The sequence below is a fragment of the Eutrigla gurnardus genome, assembly GCF_963514095.1.
Source record: "Eutrigla gurnardus genome assembly, chromosome: 14".
Taxonomy (NCBI): Eukaryota; Metazoa; Chordata; class Actinopteri; order Perciformes; family Triglidae; genus Eutrigla; species Eutrigla gurnardus.
The window spans coordinates 23,960,834-23,979,379 of NC_139937.1; the positions used below are offsets into that span (position 1 = coordinate 23,960,834).

The 18,546-nt window shown below is 40.7% G+C and overlaps 2 protein-coding genes across 2 annotated transcripts in view; one reads left to right on the forward strand and one right to left on the reverse strand.

The window, feature by feature from the left end:
• LOC311025030 (uncharacterized protein) overlaps positions 1-18,546 on the forward strand; it is a 375,179-nt gene that overhangs the window by 142,895 nt on the left and 213,738 nt on the right. The window lies entirely within an intron of this gene.
• LOC311025008 (NACHT, LRR and PYD domains-containing protein 1 homolog) lies at positions 4,000-13,089 on the reverse strand. Its single transcript, XM_084027669.1, has 12 exons — positions 12,951-13,089; positions 11,902-12,180; positions 11,093-11,151; positions 10,920-10,993; positions 10,592-10,806; positions 9,319-9,569; positions 9,115-9,234; positions 7,956-8,088; positions 7,791-7,820; positions 7,601-7,648; positions 6,403-6,462; positions 4,000-4,603 (listed from the first exon to the last, which is right to left on the reverse strand). Exons 1-12 carry the CDS (start codon positions 13,054-13,056, stop codon positions 4,338-4,340), a joined length of 1,641 nt encoding a protein of 546 aa, XP_083883795.1. The 5' UTR covers positions 13,057-13,089; the 3' UTR covers positions 4,000-4,337.

Sequence of the window (18,546 nt, forward strand, 5' to 3'; positions counted from 1 at the left end):
TTATGAATGTATGATGAACTTAACCAGAAAAGCCACACCCTCAGGATGCCAATCCCTGGCATCAGTCTTCCCACCCATTGATAATAAAACTAGGGCCGGCTATTTTACCGCCATAAAAGGAAAAGATCCCAGGTATCAGTGTTTCAACTTCGCCAGCAGCAAACCAAAAGTTAATGTGGGAAACATACCCTCAGATTGGTGTAATAGGACAACATCTGGGGATGTGATAGGACCATGGGCCCGAGCGGGACTGTTTTACTATTGTGGAGGGTTGCGTCTCTATTCTCGAGTAGAGGCCGACACCACCATAGGCACCTGCGCCATGGTCAGACTAGGGATGCCCCTTACGTTAATAGGCAGTCGAGTGATAAAAAACCCCTCAGGACCTAACGCCCTCGTCCGGCGAAGAAGAAGACATATACTTGCTAAAAGGGACACAAGCTTGCAAGACCCATTTGGAGGGACCACATACGTGGACGCCATAGGTATCCCTCGAGGCGTGCCAGACGAGTATAAATTGGCCAATCAAGTAGGGGCAGGGTTCGAATCAATCTTTCTCTGGATACTCCCCAATAAAAACGTAGACCGCATTAACTATATCCACTACAATCTTTTGCGCCTCGCTAATGCCACTAGGGATGCAGTGGAAGGGCTGGCGGAGCAGCTCGCACCCACATCGATCATCGCTATGCAAAATAGAATGGCGCTAGACATGCTCCTAGCTGAAAAAGGGGGTGTCTGTGCCATGTTTGGAAAACTTTGCTGTACCATAATCCCCAATAACACGGCCCCAGATGGCTCAGTCACTCGAGCATTAGAAAACCTAAGAGCACTCTCCAAAGAAATGCACGAAGCATCAGGGGTCGATGACCCGTTCACCAAATGGATGGAAGATGTGTTTGGAAAATGGAAAGCGGTAATAATATCTTTAGCAGCCTCAATAGCCATCTTCCTGGCCATACTAGTCACCTGTGGGTGCTGCTGCATTCCATGTCTGAGAACCATGGTTTCCAGGTTAGTGCAAACTGCACTGACTAAAGAAAAAGACCCACCAAAATATATGATGCCTCTACTAGCTAATGAGGAATTTGAGGATGGGAGCCTGGACATGGAAGACGAGGAAGGAAAAGAGTACCTTTAAGCAAAATGTTCACACCTAGTTGGTGTGAAAAGGGGGATTTGTGGAGAAAAATGTAAATACATAAGCTAATCACACATGTTTTAAATTACTACACATAGACTCAGATGTTCAGGCTAGTGGAAAACTATTGTGAGGGTCAGAAACTGTGTCAGGGCATTCCATCTGTACGCCATACGTTGAAAACAGGAAACACAAGAGAGGATCACATTTGGGTCACACACACACACATGACAAGCTCATGATATACATCCCGACAACATACAATGAACGGACACATTGTGTAGCTGCACCCGGAAGGAGCACATGACAAGCTCATGATATACACCCGACAACACACAATGAACGGACACATTGTGTAGCCGCACCAGGAAGGAGCACATGACAAGCACATGATATGCATCTCGACAACATACACACACAATACATAGATGACAGCACCCGGAGGGATGGACCGTATGAGCCAGTGTGGGTGGAGATACCCAGCGCTCCAACCAGGCCGCGGCATGCTAAAATTACGCTCCGCCTGCATCTATAGAATGAGCCAATCAGACTCATGCGGAGTCTCTTGAAATACGCTGCGCACTCTGTTGTAAAGCGCCTTTTGAGTGAATTCAACCCTATGTTGAGTTGACTACTAGGTCCGTGCACGTTTAACTGCCGGAATATGTTTTCCTGATATTTGTGCTAATAAAGCGCTGTTATTGATACAACCCATAGACTCTCCTCCTATATTCAAGCTTACTATTTTTTTTCACAACACCAGTAAACCATACCTGTTGCTGGACCTGTGTGTAGGCTTTTATTGCCCCAGGATGTGCATGTGAAGGCTCCCTGTGGTTCCTCTGCTGATATCGACATTCAAGGTTGTGTTAACAATTTGAGCTAATTTCTTGCTTGTAGATATTTACATTAGAAAAAGCTTTATATGACACGTTGAGACAGTGACAGTGCAATAATACTGATATATTCTATGATACTCCTACCTCAGCAGCAGATACACTACTATACCCATACCTGCAAACTCATGAGGGTGGAAAAGGTGACAAACTAAACCGTTGTAGGGGGTCTGGCCTGACATTTGCTTTGCGATGCAGAAAACAGGAGAATTCAACACAGTATTTATGAGTTCTTCTTCTTGAGACTGGCAACAAGAAACGGCTCTTTCTCCTCGAGGATTTTGAAGAAGATGTCTTTTCCGTGGCGTCCGGCTGCATTCAGGGGACCTGCGTAGAGTTTTCTCATCTTCTCCCGGGTGGTTGGAATGGCAGACATTCTGTCATAAAATTCTTGCTGGATTACAACTTCTCTCAGGAGATGATCCAAGATTGGTTCAATGTTGTTCACTGTCGATCAGATCACACTGGTGTTTATCCATGAAGTGATCGCCTGAGGCTAGAGGGAAAGAAAAAGAATTGGATTCAGGTCAACAGCCTACCTGGTGACATCACTTTCTATAACATTTAAGAAATCTACCCATCCATCGTCCACCGCTTATCCTGTATTCAGGGTCAGGGGTGGTAACAGGTAACCAGTCTATCACAGGGAGACATGTAGAGACAGACAGGTAACCAGTCTATCACAGGGAGACATGTAGAGACAGACAGGTAACCAGTCTATCACAGGGAGACATGTAGAGACAGACAGGTAACCAGTCTATCACAGGGCTGATATGTAGAGACAGACAGGTAACCAGTCTATCACAGGGCTGACATGTAGAGACAGACAGGTAACCAGTCTATCACATGGAGACATGTAGTGACAGACAGGTAACCAGTCTATCACAGGGCTGACATGTAGAGACAGACAGGTAACCAGTCTATCACAGGGCTGACATGTAGAGACAGACAGGTAACCAGTCTATCACAGGGCTGACATGTAGAGACAGACAGGTAACCAGTCTATCACAGGGAGACATGTAGAGACAGACAGGTAACCAGTCTATCACATGGAGACATGTAGAGACAGACAGGTAACCAGTCTATCACAGGGCTGACATGTAGAGACAGACAGGTAACCAGTCTATCACAGGGCTGACATGTAGAGACAGACAGGTAACCAGTCTATCACAGGGCTGACATGTAGAGACAGACAGGTAACCAGTCTATCACAGGGAGACATGTAGAGACAGACAGGTAACCAGTCTATCACAGGGCTGACATGTAGAGACAGACAGGTAACCAGTCTATCACAGGGCTGACATGTTGAGACAGACAGGTAACCAGTCTATCACAGGGCTGACATGTTGAGACAGACAGGTAACCAGTCTATCACAGGGCTGACATGTAGAGACAGACAGGTAACCAGTCTATCACAGGGAGACATGTAGAGACAGACAGGTAACCAGTCTATCACAGGGAGACATGTAGAGACAGACAGGTAACCAGTCTATCACAGGGAGACATGTAGAGACAGACAGGTAACCAGTCTATCACAGGGCTGACATGTAGAGACAGACAGGTAACCAGTCTATCACAGGGAGACATGTAGAGACAGACAGGTAACCAGTCTATCACAGGGAGACATGTAGAGACAGACAGGTAACCAGTCTATCACAGGGCAGACATGTAGAGACAGACAGGTAACCAGTCTATCACAGGGAGACATGTAGAGACAGACAGGTAACCAGTCTATCACAGGGCTGACATGTAGATACAGACAGGTAACCAGTCTATCACAGGGAGACATGTAGAGACAGACAGGTAACCAGTCTATCACAGGGAGACATGTAGAGACAGACAGGTCTAACCTTGTATGTGACCGGTCTTTTCTTGTGAAAATGAAAAAGGAGGAAAAGAAAATAGACATCTTTTTACTTCACTCATGAAGATTTTATTATAAATGTATATACATTTAAAAATATAAACCATTTTGTGATAAAAGTGATTTAAAAAAAGCACATTTGGTATAAATGAAGCTTATGTTATGTTTTCATTTACATAAACTAGACTTTCATTCCATTTGTCATTTGTTGGATAAAAACATGTCTGATGATAACTTGTTCGTTTCTTACATGATTGTCTGATAATTCATTGATTGATCGGGGCTGGACCACATAAGTATACATTTCATTGGATTTAAGAGGAAACGGCTCTGTTTAAACATTTCGCGTAGCATTAAAATGAATAACTCCCCCACTTTGATTATATAAAAACTGTTTGTGTTCAGGTAGAATGTATTTTTGGTCTGATGATGAATTTCACTTCTTCTTCTTGAGGTCAGCAATGAGATATTTATCCCTTTCCTCGAGGATTGCGTAGAAGACGTCTTTGCCGTCAGGTCCGGCAGCAGTCAGGGGACCGGAGTAGAGCTTCCTCATCTTATCCGGATCAGTGGGGATAGCCAAGATTTCATCGTAACTCTCTTGTTGGATGATGCCTTTGTCGAGGAGCTTATCAAAAATGTCTCCAATGTTTTTCACTCTTTTGATCAGCTGGACTCTATGTTTATCCACAAACTGAGCCCCTGAGGAAAGAAGGAGGAATGCCTGATTACAACTTTGTACATTTTCTTCAGAGGAAAAGGTTCATTTTGATGATCAAATAGTGGATTTCTAACTCTGGCATTAAACTACATCTGAAAGAATAAGGGTTCAGTTTACAGCTACGAAGTTACGTGTTCTCCAAATTCTGTAAAGCCCTCGCATCTAAAGTTTCTACGATACAACATTTTTGGGAGACGCACTTTCATGCCAAGAGTAAGATGAGAAGATAGATACTAAATACTATACTTCTACTATACTACTACCACCACCAAATGCAGTTGGAACCCGAGGGCCTGGGCTGCACCAGATTTCTGTCTAAAAGCCTTTTAAAGCAACACTAAAGAGTATTTAGTGCCTTAAAATAATGTTTCCAAAATAGTTTCAGTGGTTCATCACCTCAAAACCGGGTGAACGGGACTTCAGCATTCGCTCTGCAGCCCTCTATTGGCTGTAACCGCACTATGTAACTTTGCCTCGTCGGGTAGTGTTTTTGTAGTTCTAATGAGACTACAAATTTGACCTGCTTTACGGCAAGCGTTACAAAAGCCAGTAGGTGGAGGGTCTGCGTGGAGATCAGTGGGAGAACACCCGGCAGGTGCGTAGAAGATACCTTACAGCTAGCTAGTTTTTAAATTGGTGTCATGGCAGAGCCTGCAAAGAAAAGGAGGAGTATAATGTCCGATGAGGCGAAGGAAAGAAAACGGGAGCATGACAAATAAAGAGCTTGTATGAGAGTGAATATCGGACCGGCTCACACTCGAGAGCTGAAGGAGGCGACAAAATGCAAGACGGATGGTGACTTGGCTTTGTTGCTGCTGGACTTGTAAATAATACCGGTAATCATTTTTTTCCAACAGTGTGCATCTGTGTACAATACATTGTTGATTATTTTATTGGCTCCTGTTAGCTAAGGCGTTAGCTATTGTGCTAATATATATATATGTACTTATCGCTATGGCTCATGTTAGCAAATCTTAGCTAAGGCGTTAGCTATTGTGCTAATATATTTATATATGTAACTATAGCTATGGCTCATGTTAGCTAATCTTAGCTAAGGCGTTAGCTATTGTGCTAATATATATGTAACTATCGCTATGGCTCATGTTAGCTAATCTTAGCTAAGGCGTTAGCTATTGTGCTAATATATATGTAACTATCGCTATGGCTCATGTTAGCTAATCTTAGCTAAGACGTTAGCTACTCTACCTTGTCACTGGACATCGTTCAAATCGTTCATCGTTTCCAGAGCCGGTTCTGCATACAAACAAATAACGTGCGTGCGACGGTAGGCTGCGGTAGGCTAAATTATTTACAACGGCAGTAATGGACAATTCCCTTCCAACCTGTAGGGGGACCGAAGAGGAATGGTTCTTAAGTGTTGCTTTAAGGCAGTTTTTTCTCGCCACTGTCGCTGCAACGCTCCTAGGGATGTTGGGACTCTGAACAGGACTAGAATATGCTCATGATTTATTACATTTTCAATGTGTCCTGAGATGACTTCTGTTGTGATATGACACTATAAATGAAATTGAATTGAATAGATACAGCCCTCATGTCTGTACTCTATACACACACACACACACACACACACACACACACACACACACACACACACAAGTCTGTATGCTAAGCTAAGCTAAATGTCTCCTGTCTCTATCCTCAATGTGCAAACTCTGAGAAATAACACAATAAGTGTCAAACTGATTCATTTGAATTCAACAGTCTCAATCTGATCGGTGTCCGATGGCATGCAGCCTTCACTGTGAAGACATCACCTTACCTATGCATCCACCTCCTGCCACGGTGTTCACAGCAGCCGCTCCAGCTGACCGTCTCCCGTCTGAAACAAATTCAAAATTGCTTCATGAAAGAGTGTTAATGCGTGTTTTTTCAGACACACAGCAAACAAAAGGCCGTCTTTCACGGTAAAGATAGACGATTAAAATGCTTTTACTCCTGAATTTGTCCTCAACTCTTTTTTATGAAGTGTCCTCTTGGATGCCAGATTAAGATAACAATATTTCATAGGAATCTTTGCCCGTCATTTATGTGTATATATTTGCGTGAGCTCCATAATAACCACTATTGCTGCTTTGAACGTGGAAATCCCAGATACATGCTCGGCCGGTTTAAACGTTTTCAAACCGGTCTGGGCCAAAGCAAGAACCGGTTATACCGACCTTTACCACTAGGTGTCGCACTTGCCATAGCAGACCCCCCAGAGTGATAGTTTATAGGAGAGTCAAAAATATACCGCGATCTAACGTTCACTTTACTTTCCGTGTGACGTATTCAAAGAGCGTCGGAATTTGAGCTTGTGGCTTAAAAATAATTATGAAAGGTGAACTTTAGCTCGTTTTGCATATTTACTCTTCAACAAGTGAAGTTGCTGTTCATCATATACGTGTTGCTGCTTATGTTGGCGCCCTCGTAGAGCAACTAGCCTTTTTATCTTCATCTATGGGATTAACGTTCTCAGCTGTTAAACGTCTGGCACTTCGCCATAGTAACGCATCTTCAAAACGTCGACGTAAACAAACAGTGTCGTGCGCACGTATAAAAAGGATGCCGAAATAAGACATAATGACGATTTGTAAAAAAAAAAAAAGGACAGTAGGGTTTGTTAGGTCTGTCTGAAAGACATTATGAGCAAATTTTATTGAATTGTATTTATTTGTCTTTTAAGAGACATTTCTCTCTCTTGCACTATTGATTATTTTGTTAAGGGGTTTGTTCAATATGCAATACGTCACAACACGTTAAGCTAAATCTGTAATTATTGTTATTACAATTAATATTTATATAAATGTTATAATTAAATTGTAATAATATATATTATTTTTATTATTATGAAGACACATAATATACAAACATAATATTACACAGAAACACCTCGTCCTCAATGCTTAAAAAACATACAAATGTTGGTTCCAATATTTCAAATATTAATATAATGTCTCGTGTTAAAAACAACTCACGGTCACCGGAAGCAGGTGTGGAGGACGTCAGTCCAGCGATGTCTGCAACTGTCATATAGGAAGCACGGTTACATCCTGATAACACTCTGACTAAAACACCGTTTATGAATAATTAATATGCTGCTGGGTTTTATCAACCCACTCCTAGACCAAACCGACTCTTCGGTCAGACTGTTGAGCCATGTCTTACCTTGTATGTGACCAGTGTTTTGGTATTCTTCTGAAAAAGAAAAAGGAGGAAAAGAAAAGAGACATATTTTGGCTTCACTCATGATACATATTTGAGTGACAGTGGAAGTTAAAAGTGTTTAATAGGCTGTTCAGATGAATTCTGGTGATATTATTTAAATCTGACCTTTTCGAATCGTATGGTTCCATACTGTTTGAAGCTCTTTACTGTGTTTGAGCTTGAGTGCAAAGTCTGCGTCTGGATTTCTTATGAACACTTCGCAGTAATTTGGCATGCTTTCATATATGAGCTGTATGTCCTGAGGAAAAAAAATAAATTATGGGAAAAGGAAGTTAGACTTTCAGCATTCGGAGTTTGCAACAGCGATTAGTACGTTTTTTTTCTCATCTAAATCAAAGACATGAACAGAAGGGGGCAAAAATGATAACTGCCAAATATTGGTAAAATGTCATGATTTCAGATATTTAAATGTATTATTTAAATCTTCATAATAACATAACGCTCACATTGTTCATAGATATTTAAAGCAACACTAAAGAGTATTTAGTGCCTTAAAATAATGTTTCCAAAATAGTTTCAGTGATTCATCACCTCAAAAAAGCAATCGCTCTGCAGCCCTCTATCAGCTGTAACCGCACTATGTAACTTTGCCTCGTAGGGTAGTGGTTTTGTAGTTCTACAATTGTAATGAGACTACAATTTGACCTGCTTTACGGCAAGCGTTACAAAAGCCGGTAGGTGGAGGCTCTGCGTGGAGATCAGTGGGAGAACACCCGGCAAATGCGTAGAAGAGACATTGCTGCTAAAATTGGTGTCATGGCACAGCCTGCAAAGACAAGGAGGAGTATAATGTCTGATGAGGAGAAGGAAAGAAAACGGGAGCATGACAAATAAAGAGCTTGTATGAGAGTGAATATCGGACCGGCTCACACTCGAGAGCTGAAGGAGGCGACAAAATGCAAGACGGATGGTGACTTGGTTTTGTTGCTGCTGGACTTGTAAATAATACCGGCAATAATTTTTTTTCCAACAGTGTGCATCTGTGTACAATACATTGTTGATTGTTTTATTGGCTCATGTTAGCTAAGGCGTTAGCTATTGTGCTAATATATATGTAACTATCGCTATGGCTCATGTGAGCTAATCTTAGCTAAGGCGTTAGCTACTCTACCTTGTCACTGGACATCGTCCAGGCTAAATTATTTACGACGGCAGTAATGGACAATTCCCTTCCAACCTGTAGGGGGACCGAAGAGGAAAAGTTCTTAAGTGTTGCTTTAAATAAAAAGGTTGATTTTAGGTTTCTTATTTCAGTCAAACATACTTCAGGACGAACTTCTGCACCGTGGAAATCTGCTGTGAGGATGAAACGATCTTCCATTTTCAGGGACTCCTGTGGCGGCGGCTTTTTGATGATTTTGTATCCGTAGCTCTTGTCCAGTTGCTGTTGGGACAAAAACATGAGTTGCCTGTGCTGCGTTTTCATCACGTGATTTGTGGCATTAGTGACAATAAGATATGAAATAACCTGTTTTAGACCACGATCACGTGGGATCAGATAAACATGGAGTGTGAGGAATGCTGTGTTGATCTTGTATATTAAAACATAACACCGTTCCTTATATGGGAAGCCATATTTCACCAGGATTGCTCTGATAGAGAAAACTGGTTCGGATAGTTTGACGTGGTGCGATGTGACCTCGGATGCTTTCTCCACGACATCTCCACAGTCCTCTATGTGCAGGACTGCAAACTTGTCCCATATTTCAGGGTTGTCGTCTGCACAACATAAGAGCACATAACATAAGGGGTGCATCAGCTGTTGTACTCATGCTGTCTGGAATTTAAAGATCCCATATTATACTGTTTTTCATCAATTCCACACAGCTGTTAGAGGTTCAACAACACTGTATTCGATATGCATTGCCCCAAACCCATCCGTGGTTCTGAATTTCAGCTGTCTAAAAGTTGCTCAAATGTGACCCGCCATGGCAAAACCAGCGAATTCACGTAAATGACGAAATAAGCTTTTTTTCTTTTCAAAATTAGTGATTTTCGTTTTTTTTTTGCAGAATATGCAAGTTGAGATCATGAAGAAGCCACTCCATGTTTCAGATAACAGTATTGGTTGTCGTAAAAGTATACATTTTGTATTTGTAGTTTCTGAAAAAATCTGCAGTTGCCTGTTTCCCTGCAGGGGCATGCACGGCGATGCAGTTCATTTCCATACTGATTACCGTTGGCCATTCACACGCTGTTATGTTAGAAGCGAAACACATGGCTACTGATACAGCATCCATGTCGGCCGCAGCGGAGCTGGAGCGGAAGATATCAGACGCTTTATCTACGGTTACATTTCAACGGGATAAAGACAGCGAAATGGAGGAAATCTGTAACTTTGACTGCAAATGAAGAAGACATTCATGTAGCGACAAACTTTCTCAAGAGCTTATATACAGCATACGGATGGATTCTTTAGCTGCCGAAAAAGAGCAAACGGACATACAGTAGTTACGTCGGAAATGACTGCATCCACCAAAAAGCCGCAGATGAAAAGAAAGTCCGCCCGGACCTCTTATCAGAGCCAACGAAGTCTGAAGGAATACTTTTTAGTTTCTTCTGGGGTGAGTTTCCGTTAACATCCAAGTTATCTACTTTGCTTAGCTGGCTAAGCTAGCTCAGTACTGTCGTTTTAAAAGTATATGCACATTGAAACTAAGCTGTAATGGGAGGTTTTTGGCTCGTAATGTGGGCATCTGATTTAACAGTAAGGTGCCAAGGGGCACGTTCTGTCCACTTACCTATGCAGATCCAGTGTGGCAGCTGTACTTCAAATAGCTTCCCGGCGATGACTGTGATGTTCATTAGGGGACCTGCAGGCATGTATTGCATCCACTCCATCCTCTGCATATGTCCTTCCCAAGAGCAGAACTGATACTTTAAGCTGACCTTTTCCTTGCAGACCCAGCGCAAGCCAGAGACGCTGCATTCAAAGTTTCCCGCGTCAGACTGTAGGCTACAGCAAGCCGTGGAAAAATAACAAAGAAAATAAAAAAGATGAGCATATATCCCTAGAATATAGTTCCAGTTTGCTGTGATGCAGGATTTAGGACCTTATTCTTTCTTCACCTGTATGTCGGAGCCTCATCTGCATCTGCACTGTTCACGTCAGGTTCAACTTTAGTCCAGTCGCTGCAGTCCTGCTGCAGAGGACAAAGATGTTTGGAAATAAGTGGAGATGAGGCTTTTTGCAACATCACATAAATGAACAAATGAAAGTGATGAACTGATGTGAGGATTACCATAACGTTTCCACCACCCTCAGGCTCCATGCATCCCGGAGGCCCTTGTGAAGACATGTCTGAATTTGTTTCAAATTGTTATTTTGATATATAAGGTCATGTGATTAATGTGGTATTTAACTTGAAATATTTCAAGTGAATAATTAGCATGAGGGGGAAAGCCTGTCAGCACTGAGATTCTCACTGAGATCGTAGTGGTTTCACAGAGGTCTACGATAGTCTGGTTGGGTCTAATGTGAGGTTCTATGTGGAGGAACCAGAGACTGTCTACGGTCCATCAACAAGGTCGCTGCTGTATTTATGTCTAAATTATGTTATTTTAAGTGTTGATGGAGCAGCTACAGTGTTTACAAATCGTCATCATTATATAGTTAGTTCGGCAGCCTTTTTGTGTTGCAATTAAAGTCCTGGAGAATAATAATTCAAGGAAAAGTCTGAGGATCACCAAAGTGATTACGATGCATCCTCAAAGCACAATGAATGTGGAAACAACATTTCTTGGCACTCCATGCAAGAGTTCACTGGTACTTGAGCGAAAAGTCCAGGATCATCATCAAGATCTCTGGACAAAATGTAATTGTGATGCATCCAATAATGGTCCAGTGTGTCCGTCACACCGAAGGACAAACACCGACGTTACCATGGAGCCCCTTGCATGGCTGAAACACTGACTGATCTGATCTAATCGAAGCATGTGCTTCAACGGACGTTATTCAAACCACAAATTCAAATGGCTGTTTGACCGTCCACATGCAATTTGATTTAAGAAAAAAAAGGCATTAAAGTGAAATAAACAAAAACCAACTTGCCTTTGGATCCTGACCTAACGTCCAACAACCTCTGCACCAGATCACTCCTGTTCATCTGCGTTAAAACCTCCCTGGTCACCTCCAAAGCCTGTTGGCTGTAGGTCTCCATCATCAGCTCCACTATCTCGGCTTTGTCTGCCAGCTCCATTCTCTGTCTGGAGATTCTTGGGAGGCCTTTCTCCATTTTACTGTCCTGCAAGACATGCTTGAATTTCTCGAGCTCATCGTAGTTGAAATCTTCCAGCGTTTCCAAAAGCTTCAACTGGACTGACATTTTCTCTGAGGAGGAAGAAAAGAGAAAATAACTGACCGATTCCAAATCAGACTTTAAAAGACTTAGTTGCTTTTGAACAAAATATAAATAAATAATTAGAAAATAACATATTCTGCTTCAGAACACTCTACTCACTCAATACAGAAGCCATGCAACAAATACTTCCTTTGATAAGATTATAATGTGAAAATTGTGTCAAACTATTTAATTTAATATTCATTGTGTACCAATCCACAATAATATTGCATGATAAACACGGCACCCAGTAGCCTGATCAAACCAATAACTGTCCTCATTGACAGTCAATCAAAATGTCATATATTCTATTATACAATAATGTGAACTCAACTACTCAGTCTGTACTTGATTACATTTTTAAATAGTAGTATTTTGTTAATATCTGTTATGTATTACATTCTGTTTTGCCTCTTGTAGTTGCACTATCCTCTTTGCTGCTGTAATCCTGTAAATGTCCCCGCCGTGGGACTAATAAAGGTTTATCTTATCGTAACAGAGGTGCTGATTAAAGTCAACAGCAAAATGTGATTATTTGGCCTACATGTACTGCATTTTACTGTAAATTGTACATTTAAAAAGAATTACACCAAATTAATTCCAGTGACATCACAAAAATCAAAGAGGCTGGTTTCAATTGGCTGATGCTGCATGTTATTGCTTTGCTGCCCTTTTTATTTATTTTATAACATTTTTCATGGGTGGTAAAATAAAGTTTTAACCACTTTCTTTAAAATATATTTCTATTTTTCTCTCTGACCTTTGACTCCTGAGTTGGACATTCCCGTCACCAGATCAGTCCTGTTCATGTCCCTTAAAATGTCGATGGTCACCTCCCAAGACTGCAAACCACAGGTCTCCACCATCAGTTTCACCAGTAGGTCTGCGCTGTACCGTTTTTCCCAGTTTATGTGTCGGACCCCCGAGCGTTAGCTTCAGCAACCACTTGAATTTCTTCAGCTCCTCCTCACTCAAAGTCTTCACTGTTTCCAAAAGAATCCGTTTCAAATCCTGTGTAGACGTGTAATTTCCCAATTGGGACGGTTAAAGATTAATTTATTTGCATTTTGTCAGTTATAGACGTCGAGTGTAAATGTTATGAGATTATTTTTTTCTGCATGATCACTCAAGACAATGATACACTAATATATTTTCTACTGATTTCATTTTCTTTTGAAGTATTAAGTGTTTTAATTTCTTAACATCAAAGTCAAATATGAGTCCCTCCATCCTTTAATTCATGTTAATTAATAACTCCTTTCTGATCTCAACGCATTATGCTTTTCCATCATAACATTATTACTTAAGAGCTCAACATTAACAGTGAGAGGCAATTTAAGAAACTCACTGTTTGGTTTGTTTTATCATTTATGATGATTTAAAATGTAATATATAGTCACACTCACGTTCAGCAACAGTGTAGGTTGATGTTCATCCACAAAGTGTTGCTCTGAGGAGAAAAGACATTCAATAACTCAGACAATCCAAATCTAATTGAATCACTAATAATCACTTTTAATGAGACACAGTTGCTTCAAAAGAAAGAAAACAATTTCAGTAAAAACACAGAACTCAATCAGATTTACCTTTTTATTAATATGAATTATGTAAAGTATTTATTAGACACATGATTATGTTGTTTTTGTTTTAATCTTTACAATCGCACTCATTTATACTGGACTTTGTGGCATAACGCCGCCACCACGCCTCCATTCTGTCTCTGTACCTTTGACACCAAAAAGAAAGAAGGAGTGATCATCCTGCAACGAGAAGGCGGAGTAAAGGGGCTCATGTCTTACCTGTGAGTCCTGAACTGGGCTTTGGTAACCTCTGTATCAGATCTGTCCTGTTCATTTGTTTAAAAGCCTCCGTGGTTAACTCCACAGACTGTTGGCCGTAGGTCTCCATCATCAGATACACGGTCATCCTTCTGTCTTCATTATAACTGTCTGTCATCATAAATGGGAAGGATCGGAGGTTCTTCTGATGGACAATCAACATCAGGAACCTCCTGAATCTCTCAAACCTCAGATCATCCAAATCATTCAGGGTTTCCAAAATCAGCTGTTGAACAGCTACTCTTGTCGCTACCTGAAAAATAATACGTTCATTAAATAAATATGTAAACCATGAATGAACCTGCATTAGGTGAATGAAAGCTGTGTTGTACTCAGTCAGACAGATGTAACATTACTCACTTTCCTGATCAATCCAGACCGGTGTTCACCTGAGTCTTGCTCTGAGGGGAAAAGTGGTAAAAGTCATTGATTCAACATTTTGGGGATTTTGACATGTTTTTGTCTTTATCGTTATTACTTTTGGGTCCTGAGCTGCTGTCTGACAGCCTCTGCACCAGATCAGTCCTGTTGATCTTCTCCAAAACCTCCTTGGTCTTATTCACAGCCTCTTCGTTGTAGCGCAACACCGTTAGAAACACCATGTCCTGATGTCCTGTTATCTCAAACAGCATGGATGGGAACTTGAACTGATGGAAGTCAGTTGAGACAAGAGGACCTTCTTGAAATCCCCAAGCTCCCCGTCACTCAAATCAGCCAGCGTTTCCAAAAGCAGCTCTATAAAAGACGCCGCCGTCTCCACCTGGAAAATTCAAAGGAAATGTTCATGAAGCAAAAGTTAAATTTCTCTGCTGGGATGATTATAGATTTTACTCTTTAAATATCATCAATGTCTGTTTTAGAAACATGGATGTGGAGAACATCATCCAAACTTCACAAGATAGTGAAACAACTGATGTTTGTCCACTTGACTGTTTACTGATGTAGATGTACATATTTCTTTGGCAACTTCTCTTTTATAACTACTTTATTTCTGTTAACGGGTTCCTGACTTTTATTTTATTACCTGCTTAAAGGATCATACCAGTGTTACTACATGTCACTGTCCATCAACAACATCGGTCATCTGTTTACAGTTTGTTTACATTTTGTTCATATTCAATAAACTTTACAGAATTTACCTGAAAATGTCAAGTTTAGTTAAAACCCACCTCGTAGTTAAAATCCTCCTTCTAGCTTGAAATTCAGTTCTTGTAAGGAACTATTTTCCCAGGCGTAATAACATTCAGCCCAACGGCTGTGTTTGCTCTGTTGTGATTGACAACAGTACCAGAACCTTTATTATATACAGTACCAGTTCTATTATTGATGAATCTGTCGATTCTTCCCTTCATTTATTAACTTTAGTTATATAATTTGGTCTATAATATTTCAGAAAATGGTTAAAGGTACCCATCACAATTCCCTTACATCTACATTGATATCTTCAAATGTTTTGTCTGACCAACAGCCCAAAACCCAAAGAGATGCAGTTAATGATCTAAAACAGAGAAAAGATCAATCAATGTAGACGAATCCATTGTTTTAGAATCCAAGTCAGACGTTACATCACTCACCTTCTGGATCAGCACAGGACAATGTTCATCCACACAGTATCGCTCTGAAGAGAGAGGAACTGTAAAATGATCACATAATCACTGTCAGAATAGAAGAATTAGAATGTTACATGTCAATGCAAAATAAACTGAAAATCTCCTTATTAATATCATAAAGATCAATTACCGGTTTCACCTGATAAACGTCTCAAACGCTCTCGCTGCACTTAATTCTTCCTATAGATTTACATTCAGACTGAGACTTCTAACTCTTTATAATAATCTTTTTTAATCATTAGATTAAATCAACCTCCCAGTACGAACACCTGAATAGTCTTTGTTTGAATCATTAGGTCCTTAATCAGAGGTGGGAAGTAAACTTAAGTAGAATTTTCAGGTATCTGTACTTTAGTAATTATTTCATGGACAACGTTTTACTGTTACTCCCTACATTTTAAACATATCTGTACTTTTTCTCCACTATCTCTTCATAGCAAATCGTCGTTTGCTGCTATATAAATGTCTTAATGTCATGCGGATCCTTTAAGGGCTAGTTTTTGGTCTTTTACCTTTTGGTCTGCTGTCTGACAACCTCTGTACCAGAGCAAATCACTTCATATTCTCTCAAACCTCCCTGATCGGCTCACAGACTGTCGGCTGCAGGTTAACACCATAAAAAGCCCGTGTCCTGTATTTCTGTTGTCTCCATCTATGGAATGTCTGTGGAACGTTTGTGGAGGTCGGTTTCACTGAGAATCTTCTGGAAGCTCTTGATTTTCTGACTCAAATCAGCCAGCGTTTCCAAGCTCTATAACAGACGCCATCGTCTCCACCTGGTCAATTCAAAGGGAACTTTCATGGGCCAAACGTGCAAGGCCAGACAAGTGTCAATCAAACGTTGGTACACACCCCCAGAGACGAATAGACCAATCAGGCTTATCTGATCCGTCCTTATGGGACTTTTACTGTGCAGGAACAACGTGAGTCTACTTTAGCTGACGTACTTTCCCTTTTCTTACGTAACACTGTACAATATCAACGAGATATGTTTGCATAGTTCCGCCCTGACATTCGGTTCGGAGATTCAAATCACTCATTCATGTTTAGTCTTTCCTGTTTTATTTTGCCACTCCTCTCTCCCCTCGGTTCAGATCACTTCACTTCCTGGCTTGTGTGATTTCCTGCGGACGTCGTCGTGGTGACGTCACCCGTTGGTGTGTGGACTACGCTTCTGAAGCCTCGAGGTCGGCATTTTGGCCATCGCTATCTTGGAGGTTTTGCAACCAGTGAACGGACGTGACCATATTTGGACTGAGGCAGAGCGACGGGTGGATCTGAAGAGGGGAAGAGCGGCACCCTGAAAGGCCTTTGGTGTGAAGACGTCATATTACCTCCATGTTCATCTTCCTCCTCCGTATCAACACCAGGAACTCCTGTCGAGGGTCCCGTAGCTGAAACAAATTCATGGAAGATTAAAATTGCTTATGTCTACTCACACTTCAACACACACACACACACACACACACACACACACACACACAAATAGACGTACATAGGTTCAGACTTCTCAAATGCTCTTGCTGCACTTAATGTACTCGAATACATCTTCCTGGCTTTAAAACAGATTTTTTTTGTTTTAAGTGAAAAAGACCTTCAAGGATAAGACTGATGTTATTCTACTTTTTTTTTCTTACGGTCAAAAAAATCATAATGAAAAGAGCAAAAACAACAATGTGCTCGTGTGTCCCACTCAACACTTGACCTCCGCCTCAGTTTGTGGCTGTAAATCAAATATATAGTTTAAAGCTATGGTCTACATTCTGAAAATCAGTTGAGCCTCTGAGACAGATTTGAAAAAAGGCACCCTCCCCCATTGGCAAAATGTGATTATTTGGCCTAGATGTACTGTATTTTACTGTAAATTGTACATTTAAAAAGAATTACACCAAATTAATTCCAGTGACATCACAAAAATAAAAGAGGCTGGATTCAATTGGCTGATGCTGCATGTTATTGCTTTGCCGCCCTTTTTATTCATTTTAAAACAAATAAAGTTTTAACCACTTTCTTTAAAATATATTTCTATTTTTCTCTCTGACCTTTGAATCCTGAGTTGAACATTCCCGTCACCAGATCAGTCCTGTTCATGTCCCTTAAAATGTCGATGGTCACCTCCCAAGACAGCAAACCACAGGTCTCCACCATCTGTATCACCAGTAGGTCTGTGCTACTGTACCATGTTTCCCAGTTTATGTGTCGGACCCTCTTCATGAAGAGTGTTAGCTTCAGCAACCACTTGAATTTCTTCAGCTCCTCCTCACTCAAAGTCTTCACTGTTTCCAAAAGAATCCGTTTCAAATCCTGTGTAAACGTGTAATTTCCCAATTGGGACGGTTAAAGATTCATTTATCTGCATTTTGTCAGTGTTATAGACGTCGAGTGTAAATGTTATGAGATCAGTTTTTTCTGCATGATCACTCAAGACAATGATACACTACTATCTTTTCTACTGATTTCATTTTCTTTTGAAGTATTAAGTGTTTATTATTTCTTAACATCAAAGTCAAATATGAGTCCCTCCATCCTTTAATTCATGTTAATTAATAACTCCTTTCTGATCTCAACGCATCATGTTTCTGTAACAGGAGCTCAAAGAAATGGTTTTCTCTCTTTTCCATCATAACATTATTACTTAAGAGCTCAACATTAACAGTGAGAGGCAATTTAAGAAACTCACTGTTTGGTTCGTTTTATCATTTATGATGATTTAAAATGTAAAATATAGTCACACTCACGTTCAGCAACAGTGTAGGTTGATGTTTATCCACAAAGTGTTGCTCTGAGGAGAAAAGACATTAAATAACTCAGACAATTCAAATCTAATTGAATCACTAATAATCACTTTTAATGAGACACAGTTGCTTCAAAAGAAAGAAAACAATTTCAGTACAAAACACAGAACTCA